This window comes from Poromitra crassiceps (assembly GCF_964638095.1).
Source record: "Poromitra crassiceps genome assembly, chromosome: 12".
Classification (NCBI taxonomy): Eukaryota; Metazoa; Chordata; class Actinopteri; order Beryciformes; family Melamphaidae; genus Poromitra; species Poromitra crassiceps.
Genome location: NC_139632.1, coordinates 42342686 through 42361356, shown reverse-complemented (window position 1 = coordinate 42361356; position 18671 = coordinate 42342686). Strand labels below are relative to the sequence as shown.

At 49.9% G+C, this 18671-nt stretch overlaps 1 protein-coding gene across 1 annotated transcript in view; it reads left to right on the top strand.

Moving 5' to 3' along the window:
* Positions 1 to 339: 339 nt before the first annotated feature.
* Positions 340 to 18671, top strand: part of syde2 (synapse defective 1, Rho GTPase, homolog 2 (C. elegans)) — a gene marked incomplete at both ends in the record, with an annotated part of 79942 nt that continues 61610 nt past the window's right edge. Inside the window, one exon of the mRNA XM_083647402.1 lies at positions 340 to 2431. Within this exon, the coding sequence (XP_083503528.1) occupies positions 340 to 2431 (2092 nt within the window). The remainder of the gene's footprint in view (positions 2432 to 18671) is intronic.

Genomic DNA, 18671 nt, shown 5'->3' with positions numbered 1-18671 from the left:
AGAGAGAGGAGCGAGGGAGAGAGAGAGCGAGGGAGGGAGGGAGGGAGGGGGGGGGGAGAGAGAGAGAGAGAGAGAGAGAGAGATTGGGAGAGAGAGGAGGGAGGGGAGGAGGGAGAGAGAGGGGGTGGTGCAGTTGAGCAGAGCGCTATAGCGACAGAGCGGAGGTGACAGACAGCCAGGCAGCGGAGAATGGAGAGGAGCCCGTCCGCCCGGCGAGCTTTGACCGCGGCGAGCGAGGAGAACCGAGTCGGCCCTTTTCTCTTCTTCCTTCTGGAGCGAGCGCGCTAAAGAGACACCCGGGAGGAGGAACTAACTGCAGGCAGGGCGCAGAGGAAAGGAATGGCTGATCCTCTGCGGAGGACTTTACTAGCGAAACTCCGGGGGAAGAAATCCAAGAAAGGAACGTCGGCCGGCGGAGGATACGGCTCCGCTTCTGCCGCTGCTACGGCGGCGCACGGCGGGGGCCGAGAAGGTAAAGAAAAAGTTTGGCAGAAGCAGCAGCGAGACTCCGAGGCTCGTCCGGCGGTAGTGTTGCTGGCAGGGCTGGCTGCCTGCACGGCAGAGAGAATGAGTACTTATGAGAATTGTGTTGACGGGGCGGCGGTAGAGATAGAGGAGCCTGGGTTTGTAGTGCGGGAGAGTCGGGAGCAGGCCAGCGGGGGCAGGGGTCGGGTTAACGAGGAGCTCTTGGGGGTCTCACTTCAAAGAGACACGGTGCAGTTCGTGGGACATGCGTTTAGGCAGAGCGTGAGCCACCAGCCTGGGCCCCGAGTCACGCTATCGGTTGGGGGCTCGTCGGCCCCAGGAGGACCGCATGCCCGCAGGAAACACTTCGCCCCCGTGCCGCGGCAGTGCAGCGTCGGGGATTCGATCGGGTTCGGGGACAGTTGTAATAATCACGGTGTATTATACCACCACCACCGCACACGGGTACTAGTGCCGCAGAGCGGGGCCGCCAAGCCCGCAGAGGGCCCCCGGCACATGGCAGGGAATGTGGTGGTGGCTGCAAACGAACACACGGCGCTACACCAGCGCGCCGCCGACGGGAGTTTTGACAGCAGCAACGCATTAACTTTGGAGAGCAATTCGGCAACTTGCGCGACGCTCGTGTATCCAAACTGTATCCCGGGCAGCAACACCACGGAGGAAAACATTTTAATCAGAAGCATTGAGAGCTACGGGAGCTCGCCTGAGTGTGGGGGGGACATCAGAGGCAACACCGGTCTGCAAAGTCCGACCTTCTTCCCCACAGAGTTAGAAATATGCGACATCAACATGGCATCCCTGTGCGCCAGAGAGGGCTCACTCCGGCACCACTCTTTAGACAGTGAGGACGAGGATTACTACGATAACCAAATTCTCCCCTTTTATGAAACTGTAAGAGCGAAAGGTGATAGTGATAAAGTGGAGGTGACAGAAGCTGTCCCCCGTCCGGGTCAAGATAAAGGACCGGTCAGTGACAGTCATAGTGCCCAAGAAACAGACAGGCTTAGGAGTCAGCTGAAAGAGGCTTATTACCTGCTGATTAATGCCATGCATGATATCAACCTGGATGTGCAGCAGCAGCCTAGCAGCGCTTTCATGGAGCAGCAGTCCTCTTGTAGTAGCCACTCACGGGATAGTCTGTGCTCAAGGCTGTCTGCCAAGAACGTGGACAGCGACTCATGGTCCTCAGGAGGGGACCACAGCCCTCATCAGCAGGTGTCCGACACCGAGTCCCTCCTGCTGCTGTGCCTCAGCGGGAACCCGGAGTCGTGCAAGCTCCGAGGCAAGCTGAACAGTAAGAGCATGTTGAACCTGTCCCTGACAAAGCTAAGGCCCACTTTACTCCGCTCCGCCAGCGACGGCGCTATCAGGTATCCTGGTGGGCCGTCGTCGCTGCGTGCGGACGCCTCCGACACCCAGAGTCCAGACATGTGTGAGGATGAAGGGGCTATGGAGGCAGAGGGGGGTAAAGAGGCCACAGGGGCCGAAGTCAAAGAGGCCACCAGCAGCGACGAGCTGCTCCAGGACACCGGGGGTTCGGTCAACAGCCTCACGGGTTCTTCGGACAACAACGGCGGCGACGCGTCGGCCTCTCCGGGTCACGGCGGCGCCAAGCGGGAGCAGAGTGGAGCGCGGACACAGGGGCCTGCGGGCAGCTCCGTCAACAAGGGCCACGGCGTCACCGTCAACAAGATGCAAGAGTGGATGCACAAGGGCCGCCTGCTGTCGTCCGAGATGAAGCAGCGCATCGAGGGCTCTTCGACCCGAGGAGGAGGAGGCCCAGGCCGGGACAGACCCTGTCCTCCTCGGGCTGATCCCGGGGCGTGTAAAGCAGGGGGGCAGACCTCCTGCCGGGGGACTCGAGGGGGCAAATGTGCCAAGGCCAAGTCGCCCAGTCCAAAACGAGGGGGGAAACCTTCTTCGTCTTCTACGCTGCAGCAGCCAGGTAGGAAGGCTATACGGAGAGTGGCCTCAACTCCCGTGGATCCACTCAATCAGGGAACTCTCACCCTCCTTCCTCCAGTCTGATTTTTGTCATCCTCCTTCACTCATAGTAAACTCCCTCTGGTGGTGGTCCTTCACTCATAAACTCTTTCTGGTGGTGGTGGTCCTTCACTCATAGTAAACTCTTTCTGGTGGTGGTCCTTCACTCATAGTAAACTCTTTCTGGTGGTGGTCCTTCACTCATAAACTCTTTCTGGTGGTGGTCCTTCACTCATAGTTAACTCTTTCTGGTGGTGGTCCTTCACTCATAAACTTTTTCTGGTGGTGGTCCTTCACTCATAGTAAACTCTTTCTGGTGGTGGTCCTTCACTCATAGTAAACTCTTTCTGGTGGTGGTCCTTCACTCATAGTAAACTCTTTCTGGTGGTGGTCCTTCACTCATAGTAAACTCTGTCTGGTGGTGGTCCTTCACTCATAGTAAACCGAGTCTGGTGGTGGTCCTTCACTCATAGTAAACCGAGTCTGGTGGTGGTCCTTCTGGATGCAAAGCAAAGGGACGGGTCGCCTCAGATCGTCTTTGCTTTCCTTTTAAGATTTCCTAACCCGTGGCGGCTCCTCTCCTTCACACTAATCTAGGTGCATTTGAACACTAAATGAGCAGCACGTCGGTCGTAGGATCACTCACAGTGTAGTGCAATAACAACTAACTCACTCTCCTTTGCTCGTCGGTTGGTGTGCTGTTTTCCGTGGTGTTGGTGGTGGGGCTCTGTATGTGTGAATGACTTTGATTATGTCTGTTAAATCCAAAATGAGTGTTGGATTATGCGTCAATGTTGTGTTTGTGATGTGGGGCGTAAAGACATGAAAACATCTGTATCATGAAACCTGCCATGCACAGTAACGTGTCGTATATGTATTATCAGTTATCTATGAATCTGTCAACAGCATATGGCTTTGTTTAGGTGTTTTAAATGCAATCTAAGATGCAGAGGAGAGCAAACCCACCTAAACAAAGTTCACCCAGTCCATTCTATTTGGAGAACAGTGTTTACCCACATTTTTATGACTTCAATTCATAGTAAATACCCTGGTCAGCAGCAGTATCAAGCTGATCTAAGTTATATTGGGTCTTAAGCATCATGGGGTTCGTCTATAAAAGGAAATGCAGACAGCCAGTTTAAACACAGGAGTCGGACACTCAGTGTGGAAAACTTGGTACTGTTGATGTTCCATTTGTGTCACAGTAGATTAACATGGGGCAAGAAAAATAATACAAAATATCTCCCTCTCTTCTTATTTTTGCTTCCAGTGGTAGTTTTACGTGTGTGTGTGTGTGTGTGTGTGTCTGCGTGTGAGTGTGTGTGTCAGTGTGTGTGTGTGTGTGTGTGTGCCTGCCTGCCTGCGTGCGTGCTTGTGACAGTGTGTGTCTGCGTGTGAGTGTGTGTGTGTGTCAGTGTGTGTGTGTGCCTGCCTGCGTGCGTGCTTGTGACAGTGTGTGTCTGCGTGTGAGTGTGTGTGTGTGTCAGTGTGTGTGTGTGCCTGCCTGCGTGCGTGCTTGTGACAGTGTGTGTCTGCGTGTGAGTGTGTGTGTGTGTCAGTGTGTGTGTGTGCCTGCCTGCGTGCGTGCTTGTGACAGTGTGTGTTAGTTGGAGAGTTTCCTCCAGAGTAAACAGAGATGGGAGGCCACATGCAGGCCCTTGTTGACTGTGTGTGCAGCTAGAAATAGAGTGATGTCCGGGGTGAGGGAGCGGAAGGCCTCTGCATTGGACTTCCACACAGGCACAGCCTCCTTCGCTCTCTCATTGCAGTTCTTTCCTCCATCGACCTTCTCTCCATTTCGTGAAAGAAAAACACGTTATTTTCCCTCTCTTTATTCTCTCTTTATTTTTCACCACTTTTGCTCAGCTTTCGCCCCTTTCTCTGTCCCCACTGAACTTTTCCACAGCTGTAGCCAGAGGAATCCCAAGCAGGAGAGGAGCCACTGCAGTCTGTCTGTGGTGAGAGAGAGAGAGAGAGAGAGAGAGAGAGAGAGAGAGAGAGAGAGAGAGAGAGAGAGAGAGAGAGAGAGAGAGAGAGAGAGAGAGAGAGAGAGAGAGAGAGAGAGAGAGAGAGAGAGAGAGAGAGTGAGAGAGTTTGGGAGAGGGGGGGTGGGCTGTCATGTTGTCTTCCTCCTCCATCATTTGCTCTGGCCAGCGCCATGGTAACCATGGTAACGTGCATTTTAAAAAGACTGCGAGTGAATATTTAGGATGCCATTCCTGTTGTTTAACTTGTTTGCGTGGTGCCGTGAATGAACAAAATGAAGTATTTATGAAGGTCAGCCGCGGGCTTCTCGTGCCCCTGTGGGCCTCTCAGCGCCTCACAAAGAGCCATTTAAAAAAAGAAACGCCAAAGCTCTCAAAAGCACCAGTGAATTACTACACCACGCTAGAAACTCCCCTCACAGTGAATTACTACACCACGCTAGAAACTCCCCTCACAGTGAATTACTACACCACGCTAGAAACTCCCCTCACAGTGAATTACTACACCACGCTAGAAACTCCCTCACAGTGAATTACTACACCACGCTAGAAAATCCCCTCACAGTGAATTACTACACCACGCTAGAAACTCCCCTCACAGTGAATTACTACACCACGCTAGAAACTCCCTCACAGTGAATTACTACACCACGCTAGAAACTCCCTCACAGTGAATTACTACACCACGCTAGAAACTCCCCTCACAGTGAATTACTACACCACGCTAGAAACTCCCTCACAGTGAATTACCACACCACGCTAGAAACTCCCTCACAGTGAATTACTACACCATGCTAGAAACTCCCTCACAGTGAATTACTACACCATGCTAGAAACTCCCCTCACAGTGAATTACTACACCATGCTAGAAACTCCCTCACAGTGAATTACTACACCACGCTAGAAACTCCCCTCACAGTGAATTACTACACCACGCTAGAAACTCCCCTCACAGTGAATTACTACACCACGCTAGAAACTCCCCTCACAGTGAATTACTACACCACGCTAGAAACTCCCCTCACAGTGACTTACTACACCATGCTAGAAACTCCCCTCACAGTGAATTACTACACCACGCTAGAAACTCCCCTCGCAGTGAATTACTACACCACGCTAGAAACTCCCTCACAGTGAATTACTACACCACGCTAGAAACTCCCTCACAGTGAATTACTACACCACGCTAGAAACTCCCTCACAGTGAATTACTACACCACGCTAGAAACTCCCTCACAGTGAATTACTACATCACGCTAGAAACCCCCCTCACAGTGAATTACTACACCACGCTAGAAACTCCCCTCACAGTGAATTACTACACCACGCTAGAAACTCCCCTCGCAGTGAATTACTACACCACGCTAGAAACTCCCTCACAGTGAATTACTACATCACGCTAGAAACTCCCCTCGCAGTGAATTACTACACCACGCTAGAAACTCCCCTCACAGTGAATTACTACACCACGCTAGAAACTCCCCTCGCAGAGCTTACGGCGTTCCCTCTTAATTTATTCATGACTGAAAGTGGACCTCTTCTTCCCTGAAGGCGTTACTTGGAAATGAAACCTCGGTATATGAAGTTAGTGACAGGACTGTCTCTTTCCCACTGGAAGCATTGCCTTAATTAGATTCAAGTTAATTTATTTCTGTCCTGACTTGTCCTTTAATTACTGTGTAAACATGCATGGTGATCGTGATCATCACCCAGATATGTGTGTGTGTGTGTGTGTGTGTGTGTGTGTGTGTGTGTGTGTGTGTGTGTGTGTGTGTGCGCGTGCGGGTGTGCGCGCCTTTCCTGCTTTTCTGAGTATTTGCATGTTTGTATTTGCAACGACAGGATTTCTGGTTGCGTTGTGTTTTAGGCTTCCAGTAACCAGTAGGCATTACGTAAGGCATTGGCCAAATGTGAACTGTGAAGGAACAGTGTTTCACTCAGTCCTGCTGCTGAGACGGAGCAAGAGATCCACCTCTGCACATTTTATTTTCCTTGCAACCCCCCCATCCTCTTTTTGTCCAGTGATTATTTTGGTTCAGACTGTCCCACTAATGAGAGAACACTTACCCTCAGTCTGCATTCCTGGAAATATTGAGAATTGCACAAAATAATAATTGAAATATCTGAAAGTGAGCTGAATGCATCTTGCCAAAAACATAAAGTGCCCCAAAATAAGACACATACATGACAAATACATGGTTACGACACCCTTGTGTTGTACTTGCTACAGTTTATATGGTTTATTCTCTGAATGAATTAGGTTTGTGGGGCAGTAATTATTGCTCAACATTTTGCATAAAGTAATCCCCACTTCCCCAATGGATTGGGTCAAAGTAGCTATGGGCTGAAAAGGCAGAAAACATGTCATCTTACCCTCCTTGACTGTTGTCAAGTCATGTCAGAGATGTCGCGTCTGGTTACTCACTGCTTCGTGCCAAAAATCTTGTTTCTCAACTGGGTTTTTTTGTTTGTTGCCTCAGCACAAAAGGCTCACGACAGAGGGACAATAATTGGTGTTGTCTAGTGTCTTTGTACTTGGATAGATTGATGGAGGATGGTAGTGCTAAAGAGAGATCAGGTGATGGAGTTGACACTCTAGACTTCAGGTTATGAGTTGTGTGGCAGGTTATTATGTTCTGTGTGTCTATGCAAAGTGTGAGGCAAACACCAGCGTCTTGTTTAATGGAAATGAGTGATTATTATCAGACAAAATGTCTGCTTACTGGCTGGATTGTCTTTGTTAGGTGGCAACATTGAATCAGAGGCATTGGGAAAGTGCAGGGTTTAGTTGAAGGCTCTTTCAGTGGCAGATTCCCTCTAGAGAGATGACTCTGCTGTTTGCCAGTGGCGTCGCTCTAATTGGGTCAAACTGAGAGACCAAGAGCCTTTTTTAGATGCCGCAGTCTCACCCCTGATGCCTTTTAATTACGGTAGGGCTGTGAATCTTCACTGGCCTCACGATTCGATTCGATTACGATTCAGAGGGCTACGATTCGATTCGATTACGATTATCGATGCGTCTCGATGCATCTTAAATCGATGCATCACTTTTTTCCGCAATACATGATTTATTTTTTCTCACTTTCTTTTTCCTCACTGTGTGGCTACTTGTAAAATAAAAGTGCATTTGGAATTGCATTGTATTATGATCCATAATTAAAAAATAAACAACTGCATGTACTTCCATTATATTTTATTTGATTATAAAAAAATAATAATAATTAAAAAAAAAAATGTTTTTAATAATCGATTTTTGACATTTGTGAATCGATGCAGAATCATGCACGTCCGCATCGCGATGCATCTTATAATCGATTATTTTTGACACCCCTAGTTTTTTAATTCGCCTTTTTTAACAGATACATTGAAAAAGGACAGAAGGGAGTGAGAGAGATGTGACAGCACGACACAACACAATGCGTTTCAGACCCGCACAGTGACGAGGGAAGCGCTGTGAGCATTGAGCAGACCGGACTGCCAGGCTGTCCCAGTAGGGACTGAAGTGTTGACATGTGATGCAACCTCGGACGATCTGGGGCTCTGCTGCCCGGTGTAAAAAGACACATCTACTACACCAAGAGAGTCTTCATCACCATATGAATGAGTGTCAACAGGAATGTGTGGCACACAGCAAAGCAGCCTGCAGCTCTGCATGTCTGTCTGTCTGTGTCTGTATGCTGCTGCACAGAAAAGAAGCTGCTGTGTTTGTTTTGTTGCACGTATCAAAAGACGAGCGTATGTAAAGAAAATCATGTCAGGAAGTGAGTGAAAAAACTTATGGGGAAGTGGATCCGGGCCCAGTTGCACGAAGCACCTTAGGTTAAGATTTCCTTTAGAGTCCGGGTTAAGGTGTCCATAAAATAGAATCGGCTGCACAAAACACCCTCAAATCTTGTGCTTATGTTTTCCTTAAAATGTTTCACCTTATGGAGAAGATTTAAGGGTGTTTTGTGCAGCTGATTCTATTTTATGGACACCTTAACTCGGACTCTAAGGGAAATCTTAACCTAAGGTGCTTTGTGCAACTGGGCCCTGTTTAGTCTTTGAACGTGGAAGGAGGATGAGGTGTATAATATATCATGCGTTTAATTAGAGCAGTGCTTCCCAAACTGTGGGTCGGGACACAATTTGGGTCGCGGACCCGTGGGGAGTGGCTCGCCAACTGGTCCTCGTGGCAACGCACTACTGTATGTTTTTAGTGTGAGTTTGGGTCCCAAGGGAGACACAAAATCTATCTTTTGGGTCCCAACAGGAAAAGGTTTGGCAACAACCCCTGATATTAGAGTGATGTTTCCTGTCAGACTTGCATGGCACAGGTTGATACCAGTGCATCCAGGAAGTAACTAAGCCTTTTTCCTTCTGGCTTTGCATTCCTTTCACTGACACAGACAAACACACAACACTCCTCCCCACCCGTGCGCCATCTCTCTCTCTCTCTCTCTCTCTCTCTCTCTCTCTCTCTCTCTCGCTCTCTCTCTCTCTTTCTCTCTCTCTGTCTCTCTCTCTCTCTGTCTCTCTCTCTCTCTCTCTCTCTCTCTCTCTGTCTCTCTCCCTCTCCTCACACAGACGCACACCCTCGCATTATGTGCTCTCGCCATCTGTTACCTTCGGGTCAGGGGTGTGATTTTCCGTGCCCAGTCAGGACACATCCCCGCGCCACAGGGGCACGGGGAGGCAGGCCGTGGCAGTTCACCCCACAGGGGCACGGGGAGGCAGACCGTGGCAGTTCACTCCACAGGGGCACGGGGAGGCAGACCGTGGCAGTTCACTCCACAGGGGCACGGGGAGGCAGGCCGTGGCAGTTCACTCCACAGGGGCACGGGGAGGCAGGCCGTGGCAGTTCACTCCACAGGGGCACGGGGAGGCAGGCCGTGGCAGTTCACTCCACAGGGGCACGGGGAGGCAGGCCGTGGCAGTTCACTCCACAGGGGTACGGGGAGGCAGGCCGTGGCAGTTCACTCCACAGGGGCACGGGGAGGCAGGCCATGGCAGTTCACTCCACAGGGGCACGGGGAGGCAGGCCGTGGCAGTTCACTCCACAGGGGTACGGGGAGGCAGGCAGTGGCAGTTCACTCCACAGGGGTACGGGGAGGCAGGCCGTGGCAGTTCACTCCACAGGGGTACGGGGAGGCAGGCCGTGGCAGTTCACTCCACAGGGGCACGGGGAGGCAGGCCGTGGCAGTTCACTCCACAGGGGCACGGGGAGGCAGGCCGTGGCAGTTCACTCCACAGGGGTACGGGGAGGCAGGCCGTGGCAGTTCACACCACAGGGGTACGGGGAGGCAGGCCGTGGCAGTTCACACCACAGGGGCACGGGGAGGCAGGCCGTGGCAGTTCACTCCACAGGGGTACGGGGAGGCAGGCCGTGGCAGTTCACTCCACAGGGGCACGGGGAGGCAGGCCGTGGCAGTTCACACCACAGGGGTACGGGGAGGCAGGCCGTGGCAGTTCACACCACAGGGGCACGGGGAGGCAGGCCGTGGCAGTTCACTCCACAGGGGTACGGGGAGGCAGGCCGTGGCAGTTCACACCACAGGGGCACGGGGAGGCAGGCCGTGGCAGTTCACTCCACAGGGGCACGGGGAGGCAGGCCGTGGCAGTTCACTCCACAGGGGCACGGGGAGGCAGGCCGTGGCAGTTCACTCCACAGGGGCACGGGGAGGCAGGCCGTGGCAGTTCACTCCTTTTCTTTCATTCTTGTCTTAAATTGCCGGCTCTCTCTGTTGTGTATAGTGGGTAGTACGGCTGAAGGTCATCAGTCTCTCATGCCAAATGACAGCCAAAAGGCACTTGGCATTTGGCAAGCAAGCAAGGCCCACTCCTTTTGAGAGCACCGTTTTGAGGGTTAGGGTTAGACGTCAGGGCAGGGCAGACACACACACGCACGCACGGACGCACACACACACACACACACGCACGCACGCACGGACGCACACACACACACACACACACACACACGCGCACGCGCACACACGCGTGCGCGCGCACGCACACACACACACACGCGCGCGCGCACACGCACGCACGCGCACACACACACGCGCATGCACGCACACGCACGCACGCGCGCACACACACACACACACACGCATGCACGCACGCACGCGCACACACACACACACACACACACACACACACACACGCATGCGACAATTGAAAGCGACAATCGCTGATGTTACAACTCCCAGTGTGGCCATTGGACAATTTATGCCCTTCTTCTTATAGTAGTTAGCAATCAACTTAATTCTTTAGGGGATGCAAAACAAGTGAATGTAACTCATTCTGTAGTCTATATGAACATTTTTGAGTAAGTTAGTTTGTAGCCTTTTGTAAGGTGGTATTCCTCAGCATATGAGTTCCTTTTTAGCTTCAAACATCGTATCCTCAATATGTTTATTCCTCATAGTTTAAGTTCATTTTTAATTCAATATTTCAGTGAAATCCTCTTGATGTTGTTCATCTCATGAAAAGAGAGCAATACTCCACCTTGGAAACGAGATACACATACTGTACTTGTTGATATTGCTGTTAAAAAACATCCATTGCTATTTACAAACAGTCCCAGAGATTATGGTTACCGGTACTTCTTTCATTTGGTCCAGTTTAGGAATACTGTTAGAATATAGAAAAGTAGACAAGTCAAAAGTAGTTTATCCACATCTAAACTAGTTTAATGGCCAATTTGACATGTGCTGATGCTGATACTAAGGAGCTGAGCGGGCCTGGAGAATGTTTCTTAGATATTGATTTGACAGCAATATCATTGGAGAAACTCTACACACCAATTCATATGGTTGCTATCTCACTTGTTAGGAGTGTGTTAGGAGGAGTGTGAAGACAGAGATGAAGGAGACAGAGGTGAAGGTGTGTTAGGAGGAGGAGTGTGATGGTGGAAGGAGAGCGAGGAGAAGGTGTGTTAGGAGGAGTGTGATGGTGGAAGGAGAGAGGAGAAGGTGTGTTAGGAGGAGTGTGATGGTGGAAGGAGAGAGGAGAAGGTGTGTTAGGAGGAGTGTGATGGTGGAAGGAGACAGAGGAGAAGGTGTGTTAGGAGGAGTGTGATGGTGGAAGGAGAGAGGAGAGAGGAGAAGGTGTGTTAGGAGGAGTGTGATGGTGGAAGGAGAGAGGAGAAGGTGTGTTAGGAGGAGTGTGATGGTGGAAGGAGAGAGGAGAAGGTGTGTTAGGAGGAGTGTGATGGTGGAAGGAGACAGAGGAGAAGGTGTGTTAGGAGGAGTGTGATGGTGGAAGGAGAGAGGAGAGAGGAGAAGGTGTGTTAGGAGGAGTGTGATGGTGGAAGGAGAGAGGAGAAGGTGTGTTAGGAGGAGTGTGATGGTGGAAGGAGAGAGAGGAGAAGGTGTGTTAGGAGGAGTGTGATGGTGGAAGGAGAGAGGAGAGAGGAGAAGGTGTGTTAGGAGGAGTGTGATGGTGGAAGGAGAGAGGAGAGAGGAGAAGGTGTGTTAGGAGGAGTGTGATGGTGGAAGGAGAGAGGAGAAGGTGTGTTAGGAGGAGTGTGATGGTGGAAGGAGAGAGGAGAGAGGAGAAGGTGTGTTAGGAGGAGTGTGATGGTGGAAGGAGAGAGAGGAGAAGGTGTGTTAGGAGGAGTGTGATGGTGGAAGGAGAGAGGAGAAGGTGTGTTAGGAGGAGTGTGATGGTGGAAGGAGAGAGGAGAAGGTGTGTTAGGAGGAGTGTGATGGTGGAAGGAGAGAGAGGAGAAGGTGTGTTAGGAGGAGTGTGATGGTGGAAGGAGAGAGAGGAGAAGGTGTGTTAGGAGGAGTGTGATGGTGGAAGGAGAGAGAGGAGAAGGTGTGTTAGGAGGAGTGTGATGGTGGAAGGAGAGAGGAGAGAGGAGAAGGTGTGTTAGGAGGAGTGTGATGGTGGAAGGAGAGAGGAGAAGGTGTGTTAGGAGGAGTGTGATGGTGGAAGGAGAGAGAGGAGAAGGTGTGTTAGGAGGAGTGTGATGGTGGAAGGAGAGAGAGGAGAAGGTGTGTTAGGAGGAGTGTGATGGTGGAAGGAGAGAGAGGAGAAGGTGTGTTAGGAGGAGTGTGATGGTGGAAGGAGAGAGGAGAGAGGAGAAGGTGTGTTAGGAGGAGTGTGATGGTGGAAGGAGAGAGGAGAAGGTGTGTTAGGAGGAGTGTGATGGTGGAAGGAGAGAGAGGAGAAGGTGTGTTAGGAGGAGTGTGATGGTGGAAGGAGAGAGAGGAGAAGGTGTGTTAGGAGGAGTGTGATGGTGGAAGGAGAGAGAGGAGAAGGTGTGTTAGGAGGAGTGTGATGGTGGAAGGAGAGAGAGGAGAAGGTGTGTTAGGAGGAGTGTGATGGTGGAAGGAGAGAGAGGAGAAGGTGTGTTAGGAGGAGTGTGATGGTGGAAGGAGAGAGAGGAGAAGGTGTGTTAGGAGGAGTGTGATGGTGGAAGGAGAGAGGAGAAGGTGTGTTAGGAGGAGTGTGATGGTGGAAGGAGAGAGAGGAGAAGGTGTGTTAGGAGGAGTGTGATGGTGGAAGGAGAGAGAGGAGAAGGTGTGTTAGGAGGAGTGTGATGGTGGAAGGAGAGAGAGGAGAAGGTGTGTTAGGAGGAGTGTGATGGTGGAAGGAGAGAGAGGAGAAGGTGTGTTAGGAGGAGTGTGATGGTGGAAGGAGAGAGAGGAGAAGGTGTGTTAGGAGGAGTGTGATGGTGGAAGGAGAGAGGAGAAGGTGTGTTAGGAGGAGTGTGATGGTGGAAGGAGAGAGAGGAGAAGGTGTGTTAGGAGGAGTGTGATGGTGGAAGGAGAGAGAGGAGAAGGTGTGTTAGGAGGAGTGTGATGGTGGAAGGAGAGAGAGGAGAAGGTGTGTTAGGAGGAGTGTGATGGTGGAAGGAGAGAGAGGAGAAGGTGTGTTAGGAGGAGTGTGATGGTGGAAGGAGACAGAGGAGAAGGTGTGTTAGGAGGAGTGTGATGGTGGAAGGAGAGAGAGGAGAAGGTGTGTTAGGAGGAGTGTGATGGTGGAAGGAGAGAGAGGAGAAGGTGTGTTAGGAGGAGTGTGATGGTGGAAGGAGAGAGAGGAGAAGGTGTGTTAGGAGGAGTGTGATGGTGGAAGGAGAGAGAGGAGAAGGTGTGTTAGGAGGAGTGTGATGGTGGAAGGAGACAGAGGAGAAGGTGTGTTAGGAGGAGTGTGATGGTGGAAGGAGAGAGAGGAGAAGGTGTGTTAGGAGGAGTGTGATGGTGGAAGGAGAGAGAGGAGAAGGTGTGTTAGGAGGAGTGTGATGGTGGAAGGAGAGAGAGGAGAGAGGAGAAGGTGTGTTAGGAGTGTGATGGTGGAAGGAGAGAGAGGAGAAGGTGTGTTAGGAGGAGTGTGATGGTGGAAGGAGAGAGGAGAAGGTGTGTTAGGAGGAGTGTGATGGTGGAAGGAGAGAGGAGAAGGTGTGTTAGGAGGAGTGTGATGGTGGAAGGAGAGAGAGGAGAGAGGAGAAGGTGTGTTAGGAGTGTGATGGTGGAAGGAGAGAGAGGAGAAGGTGTGTTAGGAGGAGTGTGATGGTGGAAGGAGAGAGAGGAGAGAGGAGAAGGTGTGTTAGGAGTGTGATGGTGGAAGGAGACAGAGGGGAAGGCTGTAAATCTGGAGCTGTGGTCTGGAATGCAGGTCGTGTCGGAGCATGCTTGCTCTTCCAGTTATGAAAGACCCCTTAAAGGAGATGGCATGCTGACAGCAACTCCACGCACAACCATCTCTCGCCAGCACTACTATACCTCCAAGTGTTATGACCCGCCTGCAAAGAAACCCCAGGGGCACAGCCTGCGGTCTTGTAGTTCAGGCTGGTGCCTAATAGGCTTGGCTATAGCCAACACATACAGCGTACCAGTTTATAAACAATATATATCCTCTACCTATTTTAATGTACTTTCTCCAGAGGTTTCCACTAATGTAGAATCAAATATGAGGAAAAAAACAACATTTTCTCTAGACCAGTGGCAGCTCCAGAGATGTTCTTTTGCTGGTGCTATGGAAACCCAGTACCACTATGGTACTGTATGCATCGTCACCACAGTTTATTCTACTGTAACACCCCCGACACACACACACACGCACACGCACGCACGCGCGCGCGCACACACACACACACACACGAGCAGTGTGGATATACGCAGTACCCGCTCCGCTGCAGATACAATATCTGTGTTAAACACAAGGCACGATATTCCGCTGATGGGATATAGATGTAACAAGCCTGCCTATGTAATAGAGATACGCGGATGAGCTTTTATGCCATCCTAATCCACGTGTATGCATGAACCGTCCGCCCGCCATAAATCCGCGCAAATTATTTTATACTATTTACAGATCCGCGCCCTCCATGCACCCGACGCTATAAACGCTATAAAACGCTCTAAAAGGAGCAAACTTACGGTTTCTGCTGCCGTTGGTGCGATCGCTGCAGTCCAAGACTCCAAATAAACTTCCATGCTGTATTATGTCCAGTCCACCACTTGCCCTCATGTAGCTTACCCGGCTAACGCTACCCGGCTTACCCGGCTAACGCTATAGCTTTAAGTTTAGTTTACTTGAATGCCTCATTGTATGGGAAAATACGAACGCGTCTTCTCTTCAAACCCATGCTTCAAACACGTCTTCAGCGGAGACTCCTTTTTGAGGGTGACATCATTGACCATATATGGACGAAAAGTGTAGCCTTGTGACCTAGCACATGGCTATAGAGACACTGCGTAACGCGTCATCATTCAGAAACCACGCCCAAGACGGGGGAAAACCGAAAGCCCCCCTCCAATCCTGGCGTTCTCCTATGTCACGTGCATGGTTGCGTGTTGCACAAAAAGATCGTATATACGGATGATGAACACTCCAACTTACTTCCTTGACAGCTAGATCCACATTTTTCTTCTCGCCAATTCTCAATGGCTTCCTTGTTTTGCTCCGGAGTACAAACAAACTTTAACTGGCGATTTTTTTACATTTGTTGTCTGCGCAGCCCACCACACAACAGCTTTTAGCTATGTTTAATTCAAGGAAAATGACGCTGGTGTGTGGAAATGAATGGAGCCTTTCCCCCGTGATGGGCGTGGCCTATTTCATGCAGTGTCTCTATTGTTGTGTTTACGGCCGTGGGTCCTTTGGGGGATCTACAATAGGCGACTAAGAATGTGCCTGACGAAAAATGTACGGTAGCTTAAAATACGTTCATAGACTAGAGAACGTAATTAATATTATTTTTCCTCATTAATGATCCATCGTTTCAACTGCCCGTAACCCATCCGCTATTAATCAGAATGTTTATTTTTATGATCTGGGGCGGGATATCCGCGGTCAGCGCGGTTATAACTGCGGCCCGCGCATCACTATTATGTAAACACACCTCTCTGAATATAAGATTTCACATCATTATACTAGGCACCGGGCTTGCACACAACAGACACAGTTTCTGGTCATTATTTCAGCCTCAGATTCTGAGATCACAAACGAATGCTGCCAGTTCCAACACCTTGACTAATGAATCAAGCGCTCCGGAGTTTTCTCTGCTCCTTCAGTGTTGAATTATCGTACCAGAGGGTCAAAATTATCATTGTTGGAGGTAAATTATCGTACAAATACGATAATTATCGTACCTCTGGTGTTTTGGAAGTTTTCTGCTGTACACATTGACTGTATATTATTATTACAGTAAGTAGAGTAGCCTGATTGACTTCACAGGTGTTATCTGCCCAGATGGCATTTTTTTAGCATGTGCATTATAATGTCATATTTCTGCCCTGTTGGCACCAAATGCATTAAATTCATAACAGGTACACAGCAAACTGCTCTGAATCAGATCACCTGTGTTGGCTTTATGTTTTTATGCCTGGTATGGTTTCGGGTTGTCCCTCCGTAGAGTGTACGTCCGTCCGTCCATCCGTCCTTCCAATGATCGTTAACACGATATCCCAGGAATGCCTTTACGGAATTTCTTCTAATTTGGCTCAAATGTCGACTTGGACTCAAGGATGACCTGATTAGATTTTGGTGGTCAAAGGTCAAGGTCACCGTGACCTCACGAATGCCATTTTCACCTCGTTAACGCGATATCTCAGGAATGCCTTGACGGATGTTCATAAAATTTGCCTCAAACGTCCACTTGGACTCAAGGATGAACTGATTACATTTTGGTGGTCAAAGTTCAAGGTCACTGTGACATCACAAACGCCATTTTCTTGCTCGTTAACGCGATATCTCAGGAACGCCTTGATGGAATTTCAGCACATTTGGCTCAAATGTCCACTTGGACTCAAGGATGAACTGATTACATGTTGGTGGTCAAAGGTCAAGGTCACTGTGACGGTCATAGTGCCCTTGACCTTCGACCTTTGACCATAGAGACAGTCCGCATGTCTGGGAACGCCCATACAGGCTCTAGGAACGCCCACAATAGACGCTGGGTTAGCCTGGGGGCGGGGTCAGGGTGGGGTAAATTCCCCCGTTCTATCCATTCAGCAAAGTTAGAATTTAGCTGATAGCCCAGCCCAGGCAGACACGATCGGGGATTTAACCACCACAGTAAACGCACATCTGAGCAGACGTCTTGTGTTCTGCTCTAGAACCCCCAAACATGTAGTTTAGAGCCTGCAGCAGCGTCTTTTGGTGAGTCAGCCCATGAGATATATCGGCGGTTTTACCCCACTCGCGCGCCAGCCGTTTAACATTTTGTGGGCGTTCCCAGACATGTGGACTGTCTCTATAGTGTGACCTCACGAACGCCATTTTCAAGCTCGGTAATGCCATATCTTATTGACGCCTTGAGTTGACAGATATTTTTCTTCACATTTGGCTCAAACGTCAAAGTCTGGACAGACATGGATGTCGACTGCTCACTTATTGGCGGAGGCATATATCCGCCATGCGGTCGTTCTAGTTTAGTCTAAAAAATAATTGCTAGTTTGTTTTATGAATTATATTATTAGTATTTATTCATTTTTCAAATTATAACTTCTAGTATTCGCACATTATATATTTTTTTTATTTCTACATAAACCATAGAAATTCCTTGGGGTGCTATGGCTATCCTAGGGGTAGCTTCAGCACACCCAAGCACCTCCCTGGCGCCACCCATGCTCTAAACAAAGTTTAAGGGGTTAAAAGCAACAGCTAGCCCAGAAGAAGTCAACACAGACTATAGTAGAAAGTCGTATTACATATTCCAGCTAAGGCCTACACACTGGCGCATGGGACTCAGTGTAGCACTAAAGCTAACACACCGTTGTGTGCGTTCCCCCTCTACTCAGCACATGCTAAAGCTGCTGAGCTACAGGCCCTCAAACACAACATCAGCCTAATCCAGGCTAACGCAAACACACTGCTGGCTCAGTTGGTGCACGTTTCTGGCTAGCAGCACCCTGTCTAAATCAAACGGAGCAGCAGGATGGAAGAAGTACTTTAAAGATGTGCCTCACATCCCAGCGGTGCGGTTGGTGGTCCGCTTCAATTCAAACGAAACAGAAGACAGAGGGACGGCGCTGGGTTGTGTTTCCAACTTTCAGGCGGCATCTGTTTTTTTTTCCACTGTGGAGATTAGGAGTGTCTTAAAAGGTGGCTTCTGCTCTAGCCAATGAAAGCTGTTTTATATACTCATAAGCATCTTATATAATAGGCTGAAAGCCGCGGGAATGGCATCCACAACAGAGCCATTTTCATCCCACTTTATAGATGGATCATATTTCTCAAGTAATCATGGAAAAAAAAGGTCAAGCAGAAAGGATGGTCTCTGAAGCGGAGAGACCGACTCAAAGCTGAAGAGTCCTTCTGTTGTGGCGAGAGGAGCAGCGAGGCTGGGGGGAGGGGCTGGGGGGCTGGGGGGAGGGGCTGGGGGGCTGGGGCTTTAAGGGATTTTGGGGCACTGGAGATGGCAGCAATTATTGTGAGTCAACAGTTGCTCTCTTGAAGCGTTAATAAAGTTGCCTGGTAGATCTTGTAGATCACAGGAAAGCCGAGCCTGCAGCTCAGAGGGGTTGGTTTGACTTTCAGGGAAAAGTAAACCAGACGGAGCCCTCGCACCACACAGTCCTGCGCCGCTTTCAGGACCTTTCTCAATAAAAGCAAAAAAGCACTTTAGTTTCAATCTACCGAGTAGGGCTTATGTAATATTAAAAGCATTCAAAATGATTTATCGATGGCTGTTTATGTAACGCAAGGAATCAACCTATATAGGTTGCATTGCTAGGAAGTTGTAATTTTTAAGTACATTTTTAAGTAAGTTTTAGGCAGTCTGAA